Here is a 21,511-nt window from a genome sequence, read left to right as displayed (position 1 = left end):
TGTTTAGCCCAGGGTGGGCTTCTCAGTGATGTAGGTTTGAGTTGTCTGTGCTCCTGTAAGTGATCCCTCAATTAAACCCCCATAAGTAACCCCAGTTACCTGGCTCACCAAGTTGCATTTTGGTAGAATTATTCTTTGGTCTGGTGTCATTTCCGTGCGTGGACTTTCGTGATATGTCTCCCCAAGAAAAGGCTCTCACAACCGGGTTGGTGTCTAGCAAAGCTCTAGCTTCCTCTACTCCCAGTTCTGGAGTTACATAGGTGTGGGAGGCTACATCTGAATCTTTATGTGGTTGTTGTATATCAGAATTCAGGTCTTCGTGCTTACACGGGAAAACCTCATATCACTGACCCCCACCTCCCACCACCCGCCAGGCCACACTGAAGAATTTAAAGAATGATTGACAGGTATCTGGTGATTCTTCTATATTTTATAAAACATTCTTACATCTCTCTTTTTGGTCATGGCAAGGTCTATTGGCACAAACAGCACAGCCACAAAGTGTTCTCTGACTTTAATAACTCATCTTATATATATTTATATATTTATATTTCCTCTTATCTCCATTTCCTCAGCAAAAAGGGAAATAAAAATATTGATCTATAAAATAAGCGGATGATAACACGATGCCAAAAATAGCTTATGTTAAGTGCAAGAGGTGAAGCTTGAATGCAAGCTAAATTGCAGCAACATATTGATTCAACATTTAAATACGGGACCTGCAATAAAATAATCATTGAGATATGCTTCTTACTATTAATTGACATTTTAGAAACTACTTTCTATACACATATCCAGTTGTAACACTTGACAGTAGCATTATGGAGCGTGATAGAACTTTGGTACACACTGTAGATATGGATAGTGATGTCTGTAAATGAGATTTCCTCACCAGATGAAGCTCTACACAGACCAGCCACCTGAACCCACACTGTTCCCCTATACTGTTTGCCCCCAAGTTCCCAGAGTCCTCCCTGGAGTTCTCCAGGACAGCCGAGAAAGGCTCACTGGATCCATATCGTGTTTCCTCTCTCGCTTCTCCTGGGTTCCACCGTCAGGTCTCCAAACGTGGAGAAGAACTGCTCCATTTCCTTTTGGAGCATGTCGTTCCGTTTCTCTGCATCCTCTTTGGCTCGCTCGGCGTTTCTCATCTTGATCTCTATCATGGTGAACTTCTTCCTTTCTTGATCCAGTTCATCGTGGAGACTCAGCATTTCTGTTTCCAAAGTCAGGTTCCGCTGTTCTAAGCTGTAGAGCGTGGGAAGGGGAAGCAAGAGACAGTGAATTCTCTATCTCTGAAAGGTGAGCGCAAACGAGATCTGTTTTCTAAACTGTCTACAGCATTTACAAAATCAAAATGAGCCCTGTCAAAGCGTCAAAGCCATGTCTAATAAGGTTTTCTCGGTGTTATTGATTTACTATTTGCTACTGTGATTTATTGTCATCATCATGAGTCTCTAGGACATCTCTGGGAAGTGCTCCCTTGTCACTTCATGGTGAATTAGTAGAGTCAGCACAGACAAGCTGGAGACTCAAGCACACAGCACAGAAGGGACAGAGGCGGGGCAGCCTCCTGCACACTGCTGCAAGTTGCCTTTACTGAATGGATGGGGAAGTGTGATGGAGGTGGGGAGGAAGGAAGATAATCACACAACTATCTAGGGAAAATGTTTCAGCAATGATCATCATCAGGTTACATCTCCTGATGAGAATAGTTCTCAAGAGGGTGTGGTCCTGCTATATGAAAGGACCAATAGTAACCCACATCATAGCCAGGCATGCTGGGGCAGGCCTTTCAAACCAGCACTTGGGAGGCACAGGCAGGCAGATCTCTGTGAGTTTGAGGCAAGCCTGGTCTACAAATCAAGTTCCAAGCATCTACGGCTGCTACACAGAGAAACCCCGTGTCAAAAAACAAAATCAAACAATCAGCCAAACAAAACCAAGGGAAACCTGCATTGTTGGCTGGAAGGTAGCATTGGCTGGAGCTGAATAAATATCGGACTTTCTGCTTTCTAGTCACCGTGCTGTCCACTGAGCTCTTAGCCCTGATGTCAGCTGTTCTGACACATTGTTACTCTCTTACAGGACGTAGATACTGTGCATCTATGTAACTGTCCTTTCAATAAGTATAGAATTTAAAGTAGTTTCTTTATAAGAGACTATTACCCTTGTGTTTGTATATTTATGATTTTAGAAGAGGAGTATTGAAACTTGGTTCTTGATGGCTTTCTCTGCTATCAGCTGACTTGCACAAATCTCCTTTTCTGAGCTAAAGGATCATGGGGTTTCATTCAAGTTTGTCAGACCAGTAGAACCTAAAAAGCAGATTACCTTAATAGTAACATAAAAAATTAATTTGGTCAGATAAGCAGAGAGTTAAATTGAACATGAAGTTAGCATCCCTTTATGAATAACTTGAATCCAAAAACAAAAACACAAATCAAACCCTTTTTAGTGTGCAATAGCTAAGAAGACTATTTGCAACACACAATCAAATTTTCACTTAAGAGGTTGGAAGCGTGCTGGCTGTCACTCAGGATTACCATACAATGCAACCTCTCTCTATAGTCTCTAAAACTATTTTTCAACTAAATGTGTTAGAAAAAGCTAAAGCTTAAATACCAAGCGAAATAACCCATGCAGAAAATGTATTAACACATTCGTATGTCAGAGGCCTTTGTGCAAAACATCCAGAAACCAAAGGACTAAGCAGAAAATAATAAAATAATAAGGAATTTCCTTAACACAAACACATAAAAGTGTTAGATAATTTTAGAAACATTTTATGAGTGCTTTGCCAAGGTTAAAGTTAAAATAATAGTATTTTTTTAGTTCCAGGACAGGCTCCAAAGCCACAGAGAAACCCTGTCTCGAAGCCAAAATAATAATAATAATAATAATAATAATAATAATAATAATAATAATAGTATTTTCAGATGTCAGGGCCCAGGAATAAATGCAACATAGGATAGTAAGTAACACAATAGTGTTACCCTACACTGAAGCCTGATAGGAGAGACCATTCTCTTCTTCAGCCGGTGAGAGATGGGGACTCTGGTATAAGAGAAGCCAAAAAGTGCTAGTAGATTCAACTGAGATCTTGAGTCATGAGTTCTCTTTGCAAGTTATGGAATAAAAATAAAATCTACCCAAGAATTTCTACGGGTGGCAGACTTGGACCATTAAAAAAAGAGAATTACATTACTAGAAATTAGACTTGAGAAACACAGTATCACATGGGCTAATAATTAGGAAAAATTATACAATAAGCAAAAGTTAAGATAGATGGGGGGGAGTAGATTAAAAATGACCAATATACCTTAGCAAAACTATGAAGAGAGAAACAGAAGATGAGGAGATACAGCAGACACAGAGGGAATTAGTGAAATAGGCCATTGGTGAAAAATAGACGCAGCATTAGATCAATAATCAAGCATGTATTTTGTAAATAAAGCAATGGAAGCAGCACATGGTAAGTCTACAAGGAAAGAAGCCTTCCCAAAGTAGTGTCAGAGAGGAGGACTTGAGGGAAACCCTTAATATAAAAATGACATTTATTCCATGATCTTGGATTGATTAGCATGCACATAAATGATTTTGAACATCCTGTAGAGCATCACACTATCTAATACACAACACAGACTCAAAAGGATAAATGGACAAGCCCCAAACAATGGTATGAGACTTTAAGATATCTTCATCAAAATTTCTACCTGTGAAGGAGAAAAATCAGAGAGCTACAGATTTAAGTAGTCTGATTCACAGCTTCGTGATATTGTTATACAGTTATATATTACAGTTATACAGTTATAAATTACAATTAAATACAGTATTCTAAACTAAGAATAGATTAATCAAGCTAAAGAACTGATATAATATGAATGGATTTCTTTGAGTACAATTCAGGGTTTTCTATGAGGGGATGGGCAGGAAAGAATAGTAAACGCATAACTTGTACTTGAGGCTGAAAACAATACATCTCATTGGTAGACAAAGGGAAATACTCCACCACTCATTCTGCCATCTCTCTCTCTCTCTAACCATCCATAGTATTGATGAGGTGGAGTTCGGAGAATGGGAAGAAAGTGTGCAGAATTCACAGCAATGGCAGGAAAGTAATGAGAGTACCGATCCTTGCACATCCCATGTGCTGGGTGTGCAACAACCTCCCCTGACCTCTCCCTTGGCTTGGCAGGGGAGAGAAAGCTAAGAGGCATGGGTCACTGAAATGACACGCTCTTTAAAAGTTCTTCTGTTTGTCAAGCTATCTGAAAAGCACTACAGATGTTGTGGCATACATCTATCCTGGTCCTAGGAATGAAGATACCTCAGAAGACGGCAATCTTTTTAAATACCACCTGGTATTATAGTGCCATGGAGAAACATACAAAGGCTCGTTTTCTTTCAATGAAGCTCACAGAAAGACTCTGGCAAGGGAAGTAATTTTCCAGGCTCCTAAGCAGTACTTTAATTTATATTTAATTTTCCATAGCTTATGAAAGTATGCTATTTTTTTGTTTTGCAATTAATCATTAGATGGGAAACTCATTACAATATGTTAAAGACAACTGTGTATATCGTCCATTTATCTATCATCTCTGTACTGAAGATATATACATATATCACATCATGTAATTTTATAACTAAATGTGGGGTTTGGAGTTATCAAGGCAGTTAGTTGATAGAGTCAAATTATTAACGACCCCAGCAAGCTGTGCATGAAGAGGCTCTCCGATGGCTTGAACCTGGGTCAGCCATTCCTTGTGGTGCCCTGAACCTCAGCACTGCTTCTCCTTACCCCATAATTCAGCACTTGTTGCTATACAGTGCACGAAAGGAGCACAAGCTTAAACTATTTATAATTCCGTGACCATGGCAGGGTTAGGTGAGCTTCAGGTCTCTAGCGTAAGGCTTTGTCTGTGAGTTCTGCTATCCAGTCTAGATGGAGCCCTGACTCTCAGGAGTACAGTGGACACAGAACACAGCTACTGGCCCTTAATTCACCCAGGCTGCTTCCCCAAGCAATCTGCTAAGCAAACCGTGCACCCGGGGCCTTAAGCAGGGAGCATAAGTTGCTGTGAAATAGATTTTAACATAACCATGCTCTCATAATCATGTAGCTTGCACCTTGCTTGGACCACATTTCCCCAAGCTAGTCGACGGAACGTGTCTGCTCTGGGTCTCCACACATTTCAGTGTCAGAGAAGGGCCTGGAAAATGAGCCCTGCACGTCCTGGGACCAGTCCTCTCTCGGAGCTCATCAGATTTTTCCCAGTCTGAGATGGCTGGGAGCTAAAAATACTGTCTCAGAAGTAAATGGTTGAGAAACGGAAATAAAACTTTTCTTTGCTTTTGAAATTTCATCCTAACATTTTACCCAGCTTCCGGTTTTACTCTGTTTCTTTGCTTATCTTACCAATGAAAAGAGCCGGCTGTTGTCTGTCCCTCAGGGCCCTTTACCACAGACAGGGATATTCATTAATCATTCAAGAGGACCTTATTTTATCCCAGAAACAAGGCCCAGTGACTTCTGTGCTTTTGATCTGAGGTAGATGCTACCTAACTTCCCCAACGTTCCAAACACAGCCTGAATCAGATCTCCTGGGTGGAGCATGCTTGCTTCCGGACGACTCAACGCCGCCTAGGGAAGCTGTTGCAACTCTCTGGTCACACTAATGATTTCTGAGTTTTCTCACCTTTTTATCCTGGACTCATATTCGATCTTCTGCTTGTTCATCTCCTGTTTCAGGCTGGACACCAAACTGTGAAGTGCACTGTGGTTGCTGGTGTTGTTGCCGACGAAGGTCTCACTGTTGTCACTGCTGCTGGTAGCACGGCTACTTCGACCACCCACACTCCTGCGGTCACTTTTGTTCTCGTAGTCCCCAGGATGGGCAAGGTCATCCTGCGGGGGTCCGTCTAAAACAGGGTCCTCAAAGTTTCCACCGTAAAAGTCTTGCTCCGGGCAGGTGGTGGTGGAGGAGCGGCATGAGTTGGAGTTCTCGGGGAGGGAGATCTCACAGGAGGAGGTGGACCACGTGGCACTGCCCACGCTCTGCTTGTCGTCGAGGTTCATCAAGGAGAACTGCTGGTGAACGTTGTCGTAGGTGGAGAGCCTGTTGTGCTGGCCTGACTCCACAGCCTGTTCCTTCTGCTTGTTGTCACGCAGGGTCACGTAGCCGTTGGGCAACCAACTCATGCTGCGACCATTCAAGGGGTTCCCTACAGTGTCCGTGTTCAAAACACCCAGGCGGACCGTTCCATTCTGCACACTGTGAGTGCCCATTTTGGTACCAGAGCTCTTCAGGGAAGAGGTCCTTCTGGCTTGTAAACTCCCATTAGGGGTGGTTTGGATTTTCTCAACACCTTCTGCATTACTGCTGCTGAACGACCCGTTGGTGACTATCCCGCTACCCTTATTGAAGGCTGGGTTCTTTTTGACTGTGAGAGGGGGGCTCCTGGAGCTATCCAGCTTGTGAATACTGTTCCTTGGGCTGTTGGTTTTGCTGCCTGACAGAGCTGTGGGAGATCCATTCTCCATGCTGCTTCTCTTGGGGGACTCAGACTTGTCCCAAGAGCACCGTCTGCCGGGGCTCTCCTTGGTGTTGTTATTTTCCTTGTTCTGCAACTGACCCATAGTGGCTTTCTTATGACCGTCATTGTTGTTGCTGCTCAGTCCATCTTGAGGCTCTGTGTCCTTGGGGAAGAGACGGTCATGTTTACTAATCATCACTGACATCAACTGCTGGACCACCACAGTGCCTGTAATTACAGAGAAAAGAAAATAGAGTGAGTGAGGTGGTTTTGATGTGTTTCCGTTTTGAATTGGACTCTTGAGGAGAGATATTTAGAAGAAATTTACTATGACTATTACCAATAAGAACTTATACTCATGATTATATATTAGCGATACAAACTAGTTTCTTGAGCATCTAGTCTGTGCCATGAACTGTAAAAACACATATATATGTATGTGTATATACACATATAATCACTATTACATTATTTTAAAGATGAATTATCTTGACTAGGTCACCAAACTAACAGAGGTCAGACTTCTGGGCTTGAAGTCAGAGTAATATGATTTAGAGCCAGGACTTTATTTTATATACAACACTTATTGCAAGTTTAATATTTCCAGCATTAAGTGCTTAAGAAGAGGTCATGTTAATCTAAACCATCACTGTTGCTTTAGTATTGTATTTGGGTAGAGCCTTAGATGGACTATGGTGTGTACATGGTCCATCTTTTTACTACAATAAGCCAATGAAGTTCCATGTGACTTTTGTCATTAAAAAGATTTAGGGCTAAGGGACATTGGCTAGAATGGTAGAGTAAGGACCTCTAAAAATCATCTTTTCCATAAAAGCACTAGTAGCATTTTCAGAATCAACGTTTTCAGAATTATGGGAATTAACTTAAAGATGTAAGCATTATGGAGAAATCTTGATAAAGCAGTGTCTCCATGCCGTTTTGAGTTGCTTGGAATATCATGATATTGGTACCCATCATCGTAACTTAAAATTAGAAACACACACGCCCCATGACAGCCAACGGTCCGGCAGCCAGGGCAAAAGAACTGTATCGGGTGGAAGCGCTCTGTTCTGGAGAGCTGCCATCATCTGAAGTCTAGTTTTCCTCCTGAAGACTCCATTCAGTGATGACTTATGGGATCTATTAGAAGCTTGCTTTAGGCACAAAAAAAAAAGCCTTTTTTCCAATTAATTACATAAAGCATCTCAAAACCATCCTTTCCATCTGAATCAATGAGTAAGAGGTAAGACAGAAAACACTGTACCAATCCAGATGGTAAAGGACAACCCTGGGAATGAAACCGTGTTGCCGAGACTTTAGACAGCAACAGTCTCCCTTACTTTCAGGCTCTGGAAAGAAGGAAGGAGCCTGCAAGCTCTCACCTCTGGCTGACCTTGAAGCACAAACAGAAACTGTAGGCTGACTGAACTTGTGGCCTGCCTGCCCAGCTGAGTGTTGACTTGGCTCAGCAGGTGTACAGAACCTCTTGATAGACATGAAGAATTTTATTGGCTCCAGGCACTTAAGCGAATCTCTACTCACTCACTGACAACTGAGTACACAATATACAGATGTAAAAGTTCCATGTAATGAAAAGGATGGACTTACAGAATTGTTATTAAGACGATGAACAATAACACAGAAGCAATGCGGAAGGAGGATCACATGCAAGATCCCAACATGTTAATAAACATGCTCACTTCTCAACAACAACAAAAAGAAACAGTCAGAGAACAAAGTATCACTGATTCACTGTAGAAAATAAAAGCTGACTCTGAGGAAGTCCCAACACTGTAGTTACTAGAAATGCTTTAAGTCAGCTAACCGGGCTAACTGGGAGCAGCCGTCAAATGCAGGACATAGCTGCCCTTTCCCTTAAAGCACCACGCCACCCAAACACTTAAATTCAGTCTAAATAGGAAAAATGTCACTCTCATCCATATTCTGCATACTGTTTCTATGATGATTCAAAATTCAAAAATTATTATTTCCAGTGTGGCAGGGTAGCTGTTAGACCAATATTTACAGTTCATAAACATTATATACATTTCTTATTAAAAGTCATATTTCAATGTAATAGTCACTGGGTGGGAGGTAAGATGCTGTGTGTTTATGTAGGTTTCATAGGACAGCAAGAAAGTCTAGAAACAGTACTGTCATCTGGAAGCTTCACCGGTTCAGGACCTTCCTGGACACACTTGCGTCTGAATTTGCATCTTCACACTGCTCCTAGATGATTCCTCTGTGTCTGAGAGACGCTGCAATAGGTGGGAACACTCCAAGCGTCTCACACAAAAAGCCCAGGAGACAGAATACAGCACTTTTTTTTCAGATGAGGGAATCGAGGTCAGGAAAGGTTAACATCTTTGCTTAAGGTCACAGATGAATAATGACAAGGTGAAGTTTAATACCCAGTCTTTTGGTTCCAAATTCTGCATCTGTTGTCACACACTTCCATGCTCAGATTTAAAAATGGGGTGACAATCACTAAATCTAGGCTGATTTTAACAGGGAAGCTAAGGGCAAGTTTTACTGAATCACCAGCAGTTATAGCAGCGTTGCAGGTGGAAAAGCAAGACAATGGAAATGCTTTGTGGGTCCATTCAGCTTCTCTTTCCCAGTAAGCTCTGCTTCTTTAGTCACATATTCAACACAGTGAGTCTAATACAAAAACTTCAAAGAAATTAACACGGTCTGGGCTGGGGAGACAGCTCAACAGTGAGGTCAGTTCCCAGCGCCCACGTGTGGTGGCTCATAACGGCCCGTAACTGCAGCTCTAGGGAGGTGACAACATCTTCTAGCCTCTGCAGGAGCCTGCATGAGCTGTGTGTGCATACATGAAGACATAATGACATGCATACATATGAATAAAAATAGAACAGGGATGTTTAAAGTGGTCCTCAGCCCTCTCATCACTGAAAGCAAGAACGTGACACTTCTTGTTTGTGTGACAGGCAGAGCTGTGAAGATTGACACCTTCCATCACAAATGGCTTTGCCTAACACTGGGGGAAAAATGAACCCTTTCTTCCATCCCTGGAATAATAGCATTTGAAGCTTCGCTGCTTTTTATGATAGTTATGGATTCTGGGCGACATTTAATTAACCAGACAACAAATTTCCCGTGTTTTCAAGATGAGCTTGCGAGCATCCAAGATAAAGTGTGCCATCACAAGGCAGAGTGAGTGTCAAGGCCCCACAGATTGAGAATATTCTTTCTTGTGTGTCAGGACATTTTCTGCTACCTAGTCTCTGGGATGATCAATGGTAATAGTCTCCCGCAAAGGGACTTTCAATTCTGTAACTGGTGATGATGATGTGTGCCTGCTACCGCTGCTTCCTTTCTTCCATTCCTGGCTGTCGTTTACTTCCCTAGAATGCTGGTGCAGAGAATCCAGTCCCAGTAATGAGGTCTAAGCAGTTGTAATCACCAGCCTCTTATGCAGAGTCCAGGCTAACTCTGGAATCACACTGAGCTGTCCAATCCAGCAATTCCCTCATGGCTCATATCATTCTGTGCAGGTTAAATTAAAAAGCCATATCCAGGCAGTTTGCTTTATAAGCATTGGCTAAGAATCTAATTTTCCTGTAAAGATACATAGGCAGTATTTTATACACTATGAATTCAAATTATATGTTTGTAGCAAATACGTATATAGCTGTCATTTTCTACGTCTGAGGATATGCAATGAGTTATGGCAAGTGTACATAGCCCTGGAAAAACTACCTAATTATAATATGGTTAATTTCCCCTGTGCCCTTTTGCTGTCAGCCTTTTTACCCACATCTCCTGCTCATGGTCATCACTACTGTGATTTCGATGGCTACAGTTTTACTTTTGCTAGAAGTTAATATACAAATGCAATTACACAGCTGTTCAGTTTCATTTCTGTTGCTGTGTTGAAACACCCCAACAAATCACAACTTAGGGGAAAGGGGGACTTTTCTAAGTTCACAATTCTAGGATACAGTCCATCATAGCAGGAAATCAAGCAAAAGCCACAAAAGGTCACATCATGTCTGCAGTCAAGAGCAGAGAGATGAGGCATGCATGCGCAGTGTTCCGCCAGCTTTCTCTGGGCCCCACGCAAGGGAACAGTGCCTGCATTTAGTATGGATCTTCCCCACCCATCGTGGTAACCCAGAGAGTTTCCCATGGACGTATGCCCACAGGACTGTCTGCTCACACGGTCTTTCACCGAGACTCCTTTCTCAGTGACTCTAGGGTGCCAAGGTGTCCAGGAATCTGAACTTTAATTTGTTGTTCATAGTATTTCAGTATATAGATATGACTTTATACATGATTACCTTTTCTCTTATTCTAATTTTTATTAAATATGTTCCTTGACCTTTTCATATATGTATATAATCCATTCTGGTTGTTCCTATCAGTACCTTTTCTAATCCCCCTCCCACCATGGTCAATTTTTCCTCTGCCTACAAGACTTTCACACTCATCTCTTTCTATTTTATTATGTGATATTATGTCCGTTTTATATGCGTGACCAGACAGAAAGCATCCTTGTGTCTATCAAATTCTTTAGATGGTAATTAAGTTTTTTGGATTATCTTCTACCCAACTATGATGCTAACTTGCATTTCCCTCAATATCAGAAAAGTGCCGTTAAGTGAGCAAAGATGATAGGTACATACTTGATGGCTTTGTCTGGCATACTCAAAATGTAGAATAAAAATCTTAGGACTCACAAGAAAGGAAGAACATCATACTTTCTTTGAGACTAAATAAACTCTGAGTGAAACTAAAACTAGTTATCCTTTCTTCTAAGTTGCCTATTGAACTCAGAGATGTTCAATCAAGTCATTTTTAGAAAACAATGATAGCAATACTCACAGGTAAAAAAAGAAAAATCATCCATTCTTTAAAGTTGCTAGAACTAACTAGAGGTAGACCATTAATGGAAACAGTGTGGAAAGTTTTGTAATTTGAATAGTAATAATTCCTTTAAGTTTCAACCAACAAGTAAACAGCATTGTCATATAAAAAGCCAAATTTGAAACTTTTTTATTTCCTTTTCTCAATAAAATAAAAAAAGTGAAAAAAAAGCCAAATTTGTTAACCATTTGAAATCATTGACTCTCTTCAAACAAATAAATACTTACTAAATAAAAGTAACCTGACCGTTGCACTGGATGCAAAGTGAGCACTTGCCCCGGCTCTGTCTCCGAATTTTCAGGTGATCAGCTAATCTGTGCATGTTCATTTGTAAAGGGGTGCTATTGTGGAATTATTTTACAATTTTAGTTTGAGTAATGTGAAGAAAACTCCCTTCTCAAAAGAAAATACTTTACATTTAAAGACAAAGCATTGAGAAACTGTGGTCTCACTTAGAAGACTAGGTTCGTGCCAACCAAGGCCAACCACTTGGTTCCTTCCTGGTGAGGGCACAAGCCATCACTCACTTACCCTCCATTATGGTCAGAGGATCTTCCACCTTTGGGCGCAGGATGTTCGGGCCAAAGACCGTTGCCAAGTTCTGGGCGCTCATCTTGTTAATTCCTGAATAGGATTGCACTTCGTCCAGGAACCTGGTGGTGGCAGGAGTACCATTGAAACAGTGAGATTCAGTGTCTTCGTGGAATCAAGCGGATCACTGGGAAATGTATGAACTGAAATATGTTCAGGGATGGCTATGGAAACTATATGGGGATTCAAACACCTCTCACTGCAGTGCACAGACATTACAAATGCTGAGACATCAAGGTTTGGCACTGTATCGAAGAACTTCTCTGGCTTGGTGCAGTTTCATCTGCACTGTTAATTAAGTGTGTTTGGATGTTATTATGGATTTTGAGCGTCAATTACACACATTCCCTTCTGTTGTGGTTTACGTGACAGTGTTTGGAAATAGGGGGAACCATCAAAGATGGGGTCTAGACGGAGGTTCCAGTCATCAAGGGGGTATCCTTGAGGGAGATATGGAGAATCAGCTCATCATGGACAACAGTGGAGAGAAAGAGAGAGAGAGAGAGAGAGAGAGAGAGAGAGAGAGAGAGAGAGAGAGAGAGAGAGGGGCAAGAAGACAAAAGGTAGTAAAGCTTCAATCCTGAAATGCAATAAACAAGGCAGCACATGGCACCAATGAAGGATACGTGAAGCTTTAAAACAGCCCTGGTCACTAAACAGACGGCTTTTTGTCCCATGTTCCTTCCTAGATCTCCTGCTTCACCACAAGATCTAAGTGATGAGACAGATCACCAGTGAACTGAACCTCTGATACTCTGAAACCACAATGAATCAACCCCAACCATTGATTCTTGAAAGTTGATGTCCTTAGGTGTTTTGTTTCAGTAATAAAAACACACAACTAGCCTGTGTCTAATGTCTTGGCTATTACCAACGATGCACACATTCAGTGAGAGACCAGCACAGGAGATCATCTAGTAAAATCCCTGGTTCCACAGAAGAGGAACCACTATTGTCATGGGGAATTTGTGAGCTCCAGTTGAGCTCTATTAAAATGTAAGTGCAAATATTTTTTGGAACTAAAATGTCAATTCTATTGATGAAAAACTACAAATACGTATATCTCAATTTACTGTGCGTTAAAGGTTAAAGAGCACCAAATAGTCCATCCTCGGGCAGTTTTAGTAGGAAAACCTTTCTGTTTATGTTTCCAGCACCCACATTGCGCGGCTCACAGCTATTCCAGACCCAGGCAATCCACCTTCTGGCTTCTGCTACCACTAGGTATACACTTGGTATATACATAGATGATGGTCACACATACACATAAAAATTTAAAAAATAAAGTTTAAAAAATCTGCCTAAGTATTTCAAGAGAAGTACTTTTATTGTGCAGAGAATTGCAGTAGACTCAAACAAGCCTATTTTTTCATTTTACTTGAGGAGGCAAACTTCTCTTGCCTAACCCAATAACCTGAATGAATGAAAAACTGGTGAACGATAGCATTCTGAGTTTGTAAATACGTGTTGGTTAAAACATTTTCTTGCTTTTGGAAGGTGTAACATTGAAGGCCCTACTTGTTTCTAAAGTCAGCAATCGCTAGAAAGATCTGATGGAGGTCTGGGAACGCCTACCTACTTACACTGTCTGTGAAGGCCACAGTGCTGAGTACCGAGTCTCATGGTAACTGTGTGAAGTATCTGGTTTTACTTCCTCCTTTTACTCAGGAAAAGTAGGGAAATTGCATAAAGAGGTAGAAGAATATAGTCCATGACAGACTGCATTCCCAAGCAGGCTTCTTCATCCTAGGCCCACATGTTGCTCTTTGGAGCGCGAGACACAAATGACTTTGGTGAAAGCTCAGATCAATACGGCTTCAATGTGTGGCTGTAAGAGCTATTTTAAAATCATCAAATTATAAAATCAAACAAATTTTAGTGCTCAGGAACTCTTAGCAATATCTCTGTCAAATTTATTAACTTGCTGTGAGACTAACATGGATTCTCATGTTGCTTTATTCATTGTGACAAGTAAATTACCGCCAAATTAAATATGATGCTGTCTGGCTTAGCTTCGTGTTTAGGAAAGCTCTTACCTGCAGATATACTTCAGGAGGTTGTAGTTAACCACTGGCAAACTCTTCACTTGCTTCATTAATTCCTTAATGCCCTGAGCGCAAAAGAGAGGAGAGCGAATACATGTCATCTTTCCGTGTGTTAGTCTTGAGATTCAAGCAGATAGGAAATAGCCAGACAGGCTTTGTGGCTGCTGTTATTAATTTTTTAAAATATAGTCAGTAAATGATCCCACCATGAAAACGTTCCACTGTCACAATGAACAGCTTAGAAATATTTCCAAAGACGCACAGATATTTTAAATACCCCTATAAATAAAGTCACATATCATATGATGAGGTGTCAGTCAAAGACAGTGTTACAATAGACTATCATTCAGAGATGCCGTGCTGTCTCTGTGCAATAAGCCAACTGCCTAGAGCCACCTCCTTCATAGCAGGTGTACAACAGGAGGTCACCGTTGCAGAGAAAGTTTGAAAGTGAGGCTATTTTAAACATAAAACACTCTTTGCAGTTGGCTTGTAAACAGAAGACAGCTGTATTTGCAATAAAGTTATCTGCAAAAAATAAACAGCATTGAGGTAGTGGCTGCCATATACAGTCAGACATGCCCAGCCAGACCCTAGCGACTCTCTGTGTGGAATGCGTCTAGGACATATCTACATTATATAGTTGGGACTAGAGCATTGGGAAGACTGATTCAAGGGATTGTCACAAAGGATGAATTTCTGTGGTTTTGATGATTGTAGAGTGTCCTCTAACGTACAGAGGCCACAGAGAGGTCAGTTGATATTGGGATCTGATTTATTATTTCATTACACGGTGAAGTGGTATGTATTTTAGGTTTCACAAGACAGATGGCCTCTGCTTCAGCAACTTAAGTATTCTCTTTTGGTACAAAAAAAGCTCCAGACAATGCTATGCAACACACAAAATATGAGTGTTTATATAAAGAGGCAGCAATTCCGGCTGTGAATGCCAAGACAGCCACTGGTAGAGAGAACACGTTTTTCAACAGTGTTGAGACCATTGAATGTTATGGGCAGAGGAGTAAAGTTACCCTCACCCCGTCTTCCTCACACCATAGACAAGAATGGAGTCCTGAAGGATTGCAGCTCTCAGTGTGAGAACTGAAGCAAGAGCTAAAAAAAGCATGTGCTAAATCCTTATGATCGTCCATTAAACAAGAGCTGCTTGGCCAGGAAACAAAAAGAAAGAGCAATAAACATGAGTAAATCAGATTTCATTGAAACTGTTAAAAAAAAAACAAACTTCTGATACAAAGTTTTGATAAAATACAGCATCTGGAAGGTGAAGAGATAATACATGGAATGGGAGAACTGTTTTCAAATCATATATGAATATTTGTATCTAAACTGTATTTACAGTTCAACAACAATAGACAAATATGGTTGCTTTCCATACCTGAAGATTCAACCAAGTGTAGATTAAAAATATTACTTCTGTATTGAACGTGGGCAGATGTTTCCTAAATAGCCCTCAAATCATTATGTTTAGAACCCCTGTATTGTACTAGGCTTTATACATATATAGGACTGACTTCAAATATACAGAAATTTGTGCATAGGCTATACAAATAATATACACATTCATATAAAAGACACAAATATCACCAGCTTAGGCATCCTCAGGGAATGCTGGAACCAAGCCCTTTAGGGATTAGATAAAAAGGCATTACTCATCCTCAGGGATCTACCACTTGTCATGTGGGAGAGCCTATGCTAAGTGTCAGCTCCTGATGGCAGACAGGTGGAGAAGCTGGGAACGGCACATTTGCTGATAAGGTTTGAAAATCTCACGGCCTCTTAAGGCAAAGTTTGAGTAGTCCCAAAATCCCACCTCTTGGGTACATAAGTAAGACATGTGTAAAACGTGTCAGTACAAACTTGGTGGGTACACGGGCATTCATGGAGACATTATTCAATAACCAAATATCGGAAGTAAAATGAGTGTTCCTTACTGATGAATGGATAAAATATAATATAATTTGGAATTATAAGAAATGAAATACTGATGTGTGGCACAGCATAAATGAATTCAAGAACATAAGGAAGAAGTTACAAGACAGACAAGACACTGAACAGTGAGATGAAATGTCTGGAAGAGGGAAGTCTATAAGGGAAGCAGCTACAGAATAGGGGAAGAGAAATGGGAAAATAAGGACTGAGGACCATTTTGGGATAATAAAAACATTACATATTCTAATATTAGATTTTGGTCATGCTTGAACAGCTTGGAGAACATACAAAAGATACTGAAACACATACTTTCAATGGTTGATTTATAGTGAACAAATAATATCACACACACACACACAAAATGATTTTTAACAAAACAAGTAGAGCCACTAGTTGGTACACAGGACATTTTTATGCCATTTTTTGGGGGAAGATAATACTAACAACACGGCACTAAGAAACAGGGGTCAGCCCTCTCCTGGACCAGGAGGCCCAAGGCAGCACTGCCTTCGGCCACTAGGGGATCATAAGGGCAGTGATTTCACCTATCCTTCTGTATTCTCTTAATCAAAAAGGGTCAAACTGGGTGTTTGGCTACACATGGCGATCTCGATGTGATGTCACACATAGCACAAGGTAAAACAATTCAAGGATTGGAGTGGGGGTAGGGTGGGGGAGGAAACTCTTAAATTGAAGACAAAAGTGTCACCAACATCCTGAACACACGTTTATGCAGAAGCAACTTGGACTTACTGCTTCCTCTTCCTTGCTGAGCAGTGTGGCACATGACAAAAAGTCTTCATACTTTGCATAAGGAATGACGGGTTCGGGAAGTTCTCGGAGGTACAGTTTTAGCAGGGATGCCACAGTGTGGACGTCCGTATTGCTGCGGAGACAGAAGTTTGGAGACACTCTTTGGCACAGATTCACATGATTCTATTTTTTTTTTTGTCAAATGTATTTATAAGAAAATTGGGGGGAAAATCAGGAGCAGAAGGAGGGGGAGCACGAGCAAGGAACTCAGGACCACGAGGGGTACACCCACACACTGAGACAATGGGGATGATCTTTCGGGAATTCACCAAGACCAGCTAGCCTGGGTCTGAAAAAGCATGGGATAAAACAGGACTTACATAGCAGACAATGAGGACTACTGAGAACTCAAGAACAATGGCAATGGGTTTTTGATCCTACTGCACATACTGGCTTTGGGGGAGCCTAGGCAGTTTGGATGCTCAACTTACTAAACCTGGATGGAGGTGGGCGGTCCTCGGACTTCCCACGGAACCCTGATTGCTCTTCAAGCTGATAAGGGACAGGGACTTGATCGGGGGAGGGGGAGGGAAATGGGAGGCGGTGGCGGGGAGGAGGCAGAAATCCTTAATAAATAAATAAATTTAAAAAAAAAGCAAAAAAAAAAAGAAAATTGGGGGGGAAAAAAGAAAGAAAATTGGGTCAAAGTTTTCCATTGAATCAGCTGATCCAGTTTTCAGGGGGCATGGGTTTCCACATGGCCAGTAAAGGTCACCACAGGTGGCAGGAGAGGGACACTGATGGATACAAAGTCTCCAGGCTGTCTTGAAAACATTTAAAAGGTCAATCATTCCTTTTTAACATGTAGCTAACAATAAATAAAAGCACTAACTTTGGAAAATAATAAGAATAGATCAGCTCGTAAATGATATAAGACACGATTTACAAAGCCTCCATCAAGTCTGTGTAAGTGTGAATGCATACATTAGTTCTGGCTTCTCACTTCATCTTCAAAAGGTTGAATTTATTTTTGGGAAGACACAGATATGTGGTTTCTGATATCTGAAACTTAGCATGCTTATTTTGAACAGAACTGATTTTGCATAATTCCTTGTCTAATATTATAAAATATTTATGGGTTCTTATAGCCCCTAAAAGCACAGTGCTAGGAACATTTAATATTACCTTTACGTAACTTTCACAATTTAACATTGGTTATATACCCAGAGTGTCAGGATAATCTGCAAGAACATTAATTTACATTTTTGTGGTTCGTGTCTCCCTTTCTTGTGAATTCATGAAGACGTTGCCAGTGAAGACAAGTGTGAGATGGTCTTTCTGTACACTGTGAATATGTGTTGCTCTCATTGGTTGATAAATAAAGCTGCTTTGACCTATGGCAAGGCAGGATAAAGCCAGGCAGGAAATCCAAGCAGAGATACAGGAGAAGAACAGCAGAGTCTGGGAGACATTGTGCAGCTACTCAAGGAACAACACGTCAGCAGACTAATAACACCACGGCTACATGGCAATACTTAGATAAATAGAATTGGGTTAAGTTAATGTTAAAAGCTAGCAAGTTAAAAGTTAGCTATCGGTCAAACATTAACAATAAATATTAAATCTTTGAGTGGTTATTCAAGAACTGGTAGGCAGGAAAGAAGCCTTCTATTACAAATGGCATACCACTGTGAGACTCTTGAATTTCCAGAGGTCCTGAGAAAGCTATAAAAAGGGGGGTTTAGAAGACATAAATGGAGCCAAAACCAGCTTCCTAGTGTGTCACTCATGTGGGCAGGGTACAGAGACGCAGTGGCATGTGGACCTGAGCACAGCACGGTGGGTTCCTGCCAGACTACATGGGGACATCTCCAAGACCCACAGCATACTGCATGGCAAATTTAGCTTTTGCTCATGCAGACAAAAAGGGCTAAAAGATACACAGTAAAAGCAGTCTAGGCGGAAAAACCCCTAAACAGGGCACAACGCATTTGACAAAGTGTGTAGGCTTAAGAAAGAAAGGAAATGGGTCTAGGTAGGTACAGAAATAAATAAATAGTTTAAAAGAAGAACAAAATCTTTAAAGAGACGGTAAAAATACTATAAAAGGAAAACACCAAGTAAAGATGGAAAATACACAGGGAGTCTGGATTCTATATTTCATTGTGTTGATTTTGAATTTTTTTTTGATAGCTGATGGGCAAGAGACAGCACCTGGGAGACATGGGACTGAACTAGAGACTTATAAAGTGGACCAACCTAAATATTTTTAAAATGACTTAACTTTAAAACAGAAGTTAAAAATATACTTATAAAGCAGAACTTACAAGACACATTGCTTTGGAGAAGCAGTTCTGCTTTTGTTTTCTCAGAAGATGAGAAGCTACGAATTCCTTCCAGGCTAATGTGGTTTGCTTGAACAAGACCTTCTGAAAGGTCTGGGATGGGAATAATGGCCCAGGTGATCCAACATCCACAACAGCTTCAAGGTTGCTGGCTGAGAAGGACCAGCTTCACAAAATACCCCAGTCAGGACTTGAGCTTAATTCTAAATTTTCTCAGGGTTCCTCAAATATTTCCAGTACCCAACTAACAGCAGGAAGCAGTTTGGAGGACATGACATCCACATTCCCAGGAGTTGGGGGGTATAAATGGTCTTTAGTTATTTAGTAGGTTATGAATATTTGCTATATTTATGGGATTGTAGAAATATAGGATAAAAAGACAACTAGTAATCTCAGGTGTTTTTATTGGCATGGATTTTGGTATAATAATACAAATTTAAAGTTAATTTTGATACCCTGTGTATATGTTTCTATTATTATTTAAGGATTTTTGTATATCGATACAAATTTAAGGTTATTGCCCTTAAACTGCACATCTCTTTCTACTTTTTCTTTAGGTATTACCTACACAGCTCATTCCTATACGTCTTGCTTAATTATGCGATATGATTAAGCAATGATTAGTACTTAAAAACTATTCAAGATAATATAGAAACACAGGCTAATAGTCAGCCATATCTATCAAACTTATAGTCATGTTACTTACGTTTTCAAGGTAACACAGAGGTATATTTAAGATAGATAGGTAATCTTCAAACACTTGCTTAAATAACTTAGATTTTTCTTGACATGAGACATGTCTGCTCCTGGCAGTACAGATTATTTCAAGAGGATGATCTCATCCTGAATTTACTGCCTGCCTACTCCATACTGTGTTATGTCCAAGACATCAGGGTTTGAGGAAAAGGCATTATTCTAGCCTGCTCATCACATGCAGTCCAGAAGGCACAGCAGATACCCGAGTCAGAGTGGCTAAGATCACACTCACACACACACACACACACACACACACACACACACACACACGGTGGTAAGGAGGCTGGGGAAAACACTTCTTCACTCCTATGGGAGTGTGGCTGGGGCAGCCACTATGGAAATCGCCTGCAGCATCTTCATGACTCCAGAGACAGACAGCCACATGACCCAGCTAGACCACTCTTGGGTGTATACTCAGAGGACTCTACATTCTACTGCAGAGACAGCTGCTCACCCGGGTCCACGGCGGCTCTGCTCACAATAGCCAGGAAATGGAAACGGCCTTTATGTTCAGCTGATAAATGAATGAGGAAATTGTGGTATATTTTCACAACTGAATATCTTTCAGCTGTTAATAAGTATGAAATTATGAAATGCTCAAGTAAATGCATGGAGCTGGAAACTGATTTTAAATACAGTTTTTCAACTTTCTGTAAGTAGCGTCATTGAGAATGTTTGGACAGTAGGTGGCGCAAGTGCGAAGTGAGAGTCAGGAGACAGCCTGAAAAGTCTAAAGGGCTGCAAGGTAGTTCCCCCTACAGGTTGTGTAGGGCCAGAGCCTGAAAGCTAGGGGGTGAAACACAGCAGGAGCGGTATGGGATTCCTTCTCTGCGTGAGATTACAATAAATTGTCTAGCATTACAACACATAGGCAGAACTCTAATTATACAGAAATGATTAAGACAAAAATGACCAAGAATAGTTTTCCTTCATTCAGTTGGTAATAGGTTGTTAAAGTTTTTTGCTTAAAGCCTAAATCTTAAACTGTGTGGCTGTTTTGTGAGCTTATTAGATCTCAGACATTTTGTAGAACCAGAGGCTTCTGTGTTTTTCTAGCATCCTTGGCTTGGACATCCCCCTCTGCCTCTGAATGGAAGAATACAGTCCATTGTCGAGAGGTTCCAGCACGATTTGCTCTGATTTACCTCATGGGGCTCTCAGTTACTCTGGCCACTGCTACCAGGCTGCAGCAGCAGGAAGTTTGGGGCTTCTCTGAAATCTCTCCATAAAAAAAAAAAAAAAGCACCCAGCAACCCTCCCTCTCCAGCCTCAGCTCAATGGAAATCTACTGCTCCTCCCAATGAACATTTCCTTTCACATGTAAAACCAATTAAAGACCAATATTGTTTGTCCATTTGCAGCATACCCAGATATGTATCTCGGCATTCCCCAAAGCGAAGTGAGATGACTTGCCGCAGGAAAATCTATGAACCATAGAGAATAAAACCCCTGAGTGCCAACAGTGACAACCTGTACACACAGAGCCTTCACTGCAGGCCAGTGGGGAGGTCCTGTGACAACCTGACTCCTGAGGACCTGAACAGGACACTGCACAGACACAAGGTCTCCCTGGTTAATCCCTCAGAGCTGAGCTACCTCAGAGACAGCATCAAACTCCCTGCCCATGTGTCATAGCACAGT

At 41.0% G+C, this 21,511-nt stretch overlaps 1 protein-coding gene across 4 annotated transcripts in view; it reads right to left on the bottom strand.

Moving 5' to 3' along the window:
• Positions 1-524: 524 nt before the first annotated feature.
• The window catches only part of Arhgap24 (Rho GTPase activating protein 24), a 418,579-nt gene continuing 397,592 nt past the window's right edge, over positions 525-21,511 (bottom strand). For all 4 annotated transcript variants that reach the window (XM_026785338.1, XM_026785337.1, XM_013350910.2 and 1 more), the window contains 5 exons: positions 16,770-16,902; positions 14,058-14,131; positions 11,962-12,083; positions 5,700-6,765; positions 525-1,248 (listed from right to left, as the gene is read on the bottom strand). In XM_026785338.1, the coding sequence (XP_026641139.1) occupies positions 1,005-1,248; positions 5,700-6,765; positions 11,962-12,083; positions 14,058-14,131; positions 16,770-16,902 (1,639 nt within the window). In that variant the 3' untranslated portion in view covers positions 525-1,004. The remainder of the gene's footprint in view (positions 1,249-5,699; positions 6,766-11,961; positions 12,084-14,057; positions 14,132-16,769; positions 16,903-21,511) is intronic.

This window comes from Microtus ochrogaster, linkage group LG1, assembly GCF_000317375.1.
Source record: "Microtus ochrogaster isolate Prairie Vole_2 linkage group LG1, MicOch1.0, whole genome shotgun sequence".
Taxonomy (NCBI): Eukaryota; Metazoa; Chordata; class Mammalia; order Rodentia; family Cricetidae; genus Microtus; species Microtus ochrogaster.
This window is presented reverse-complemented; position numbering and strand designations above follow the sequence as displayed.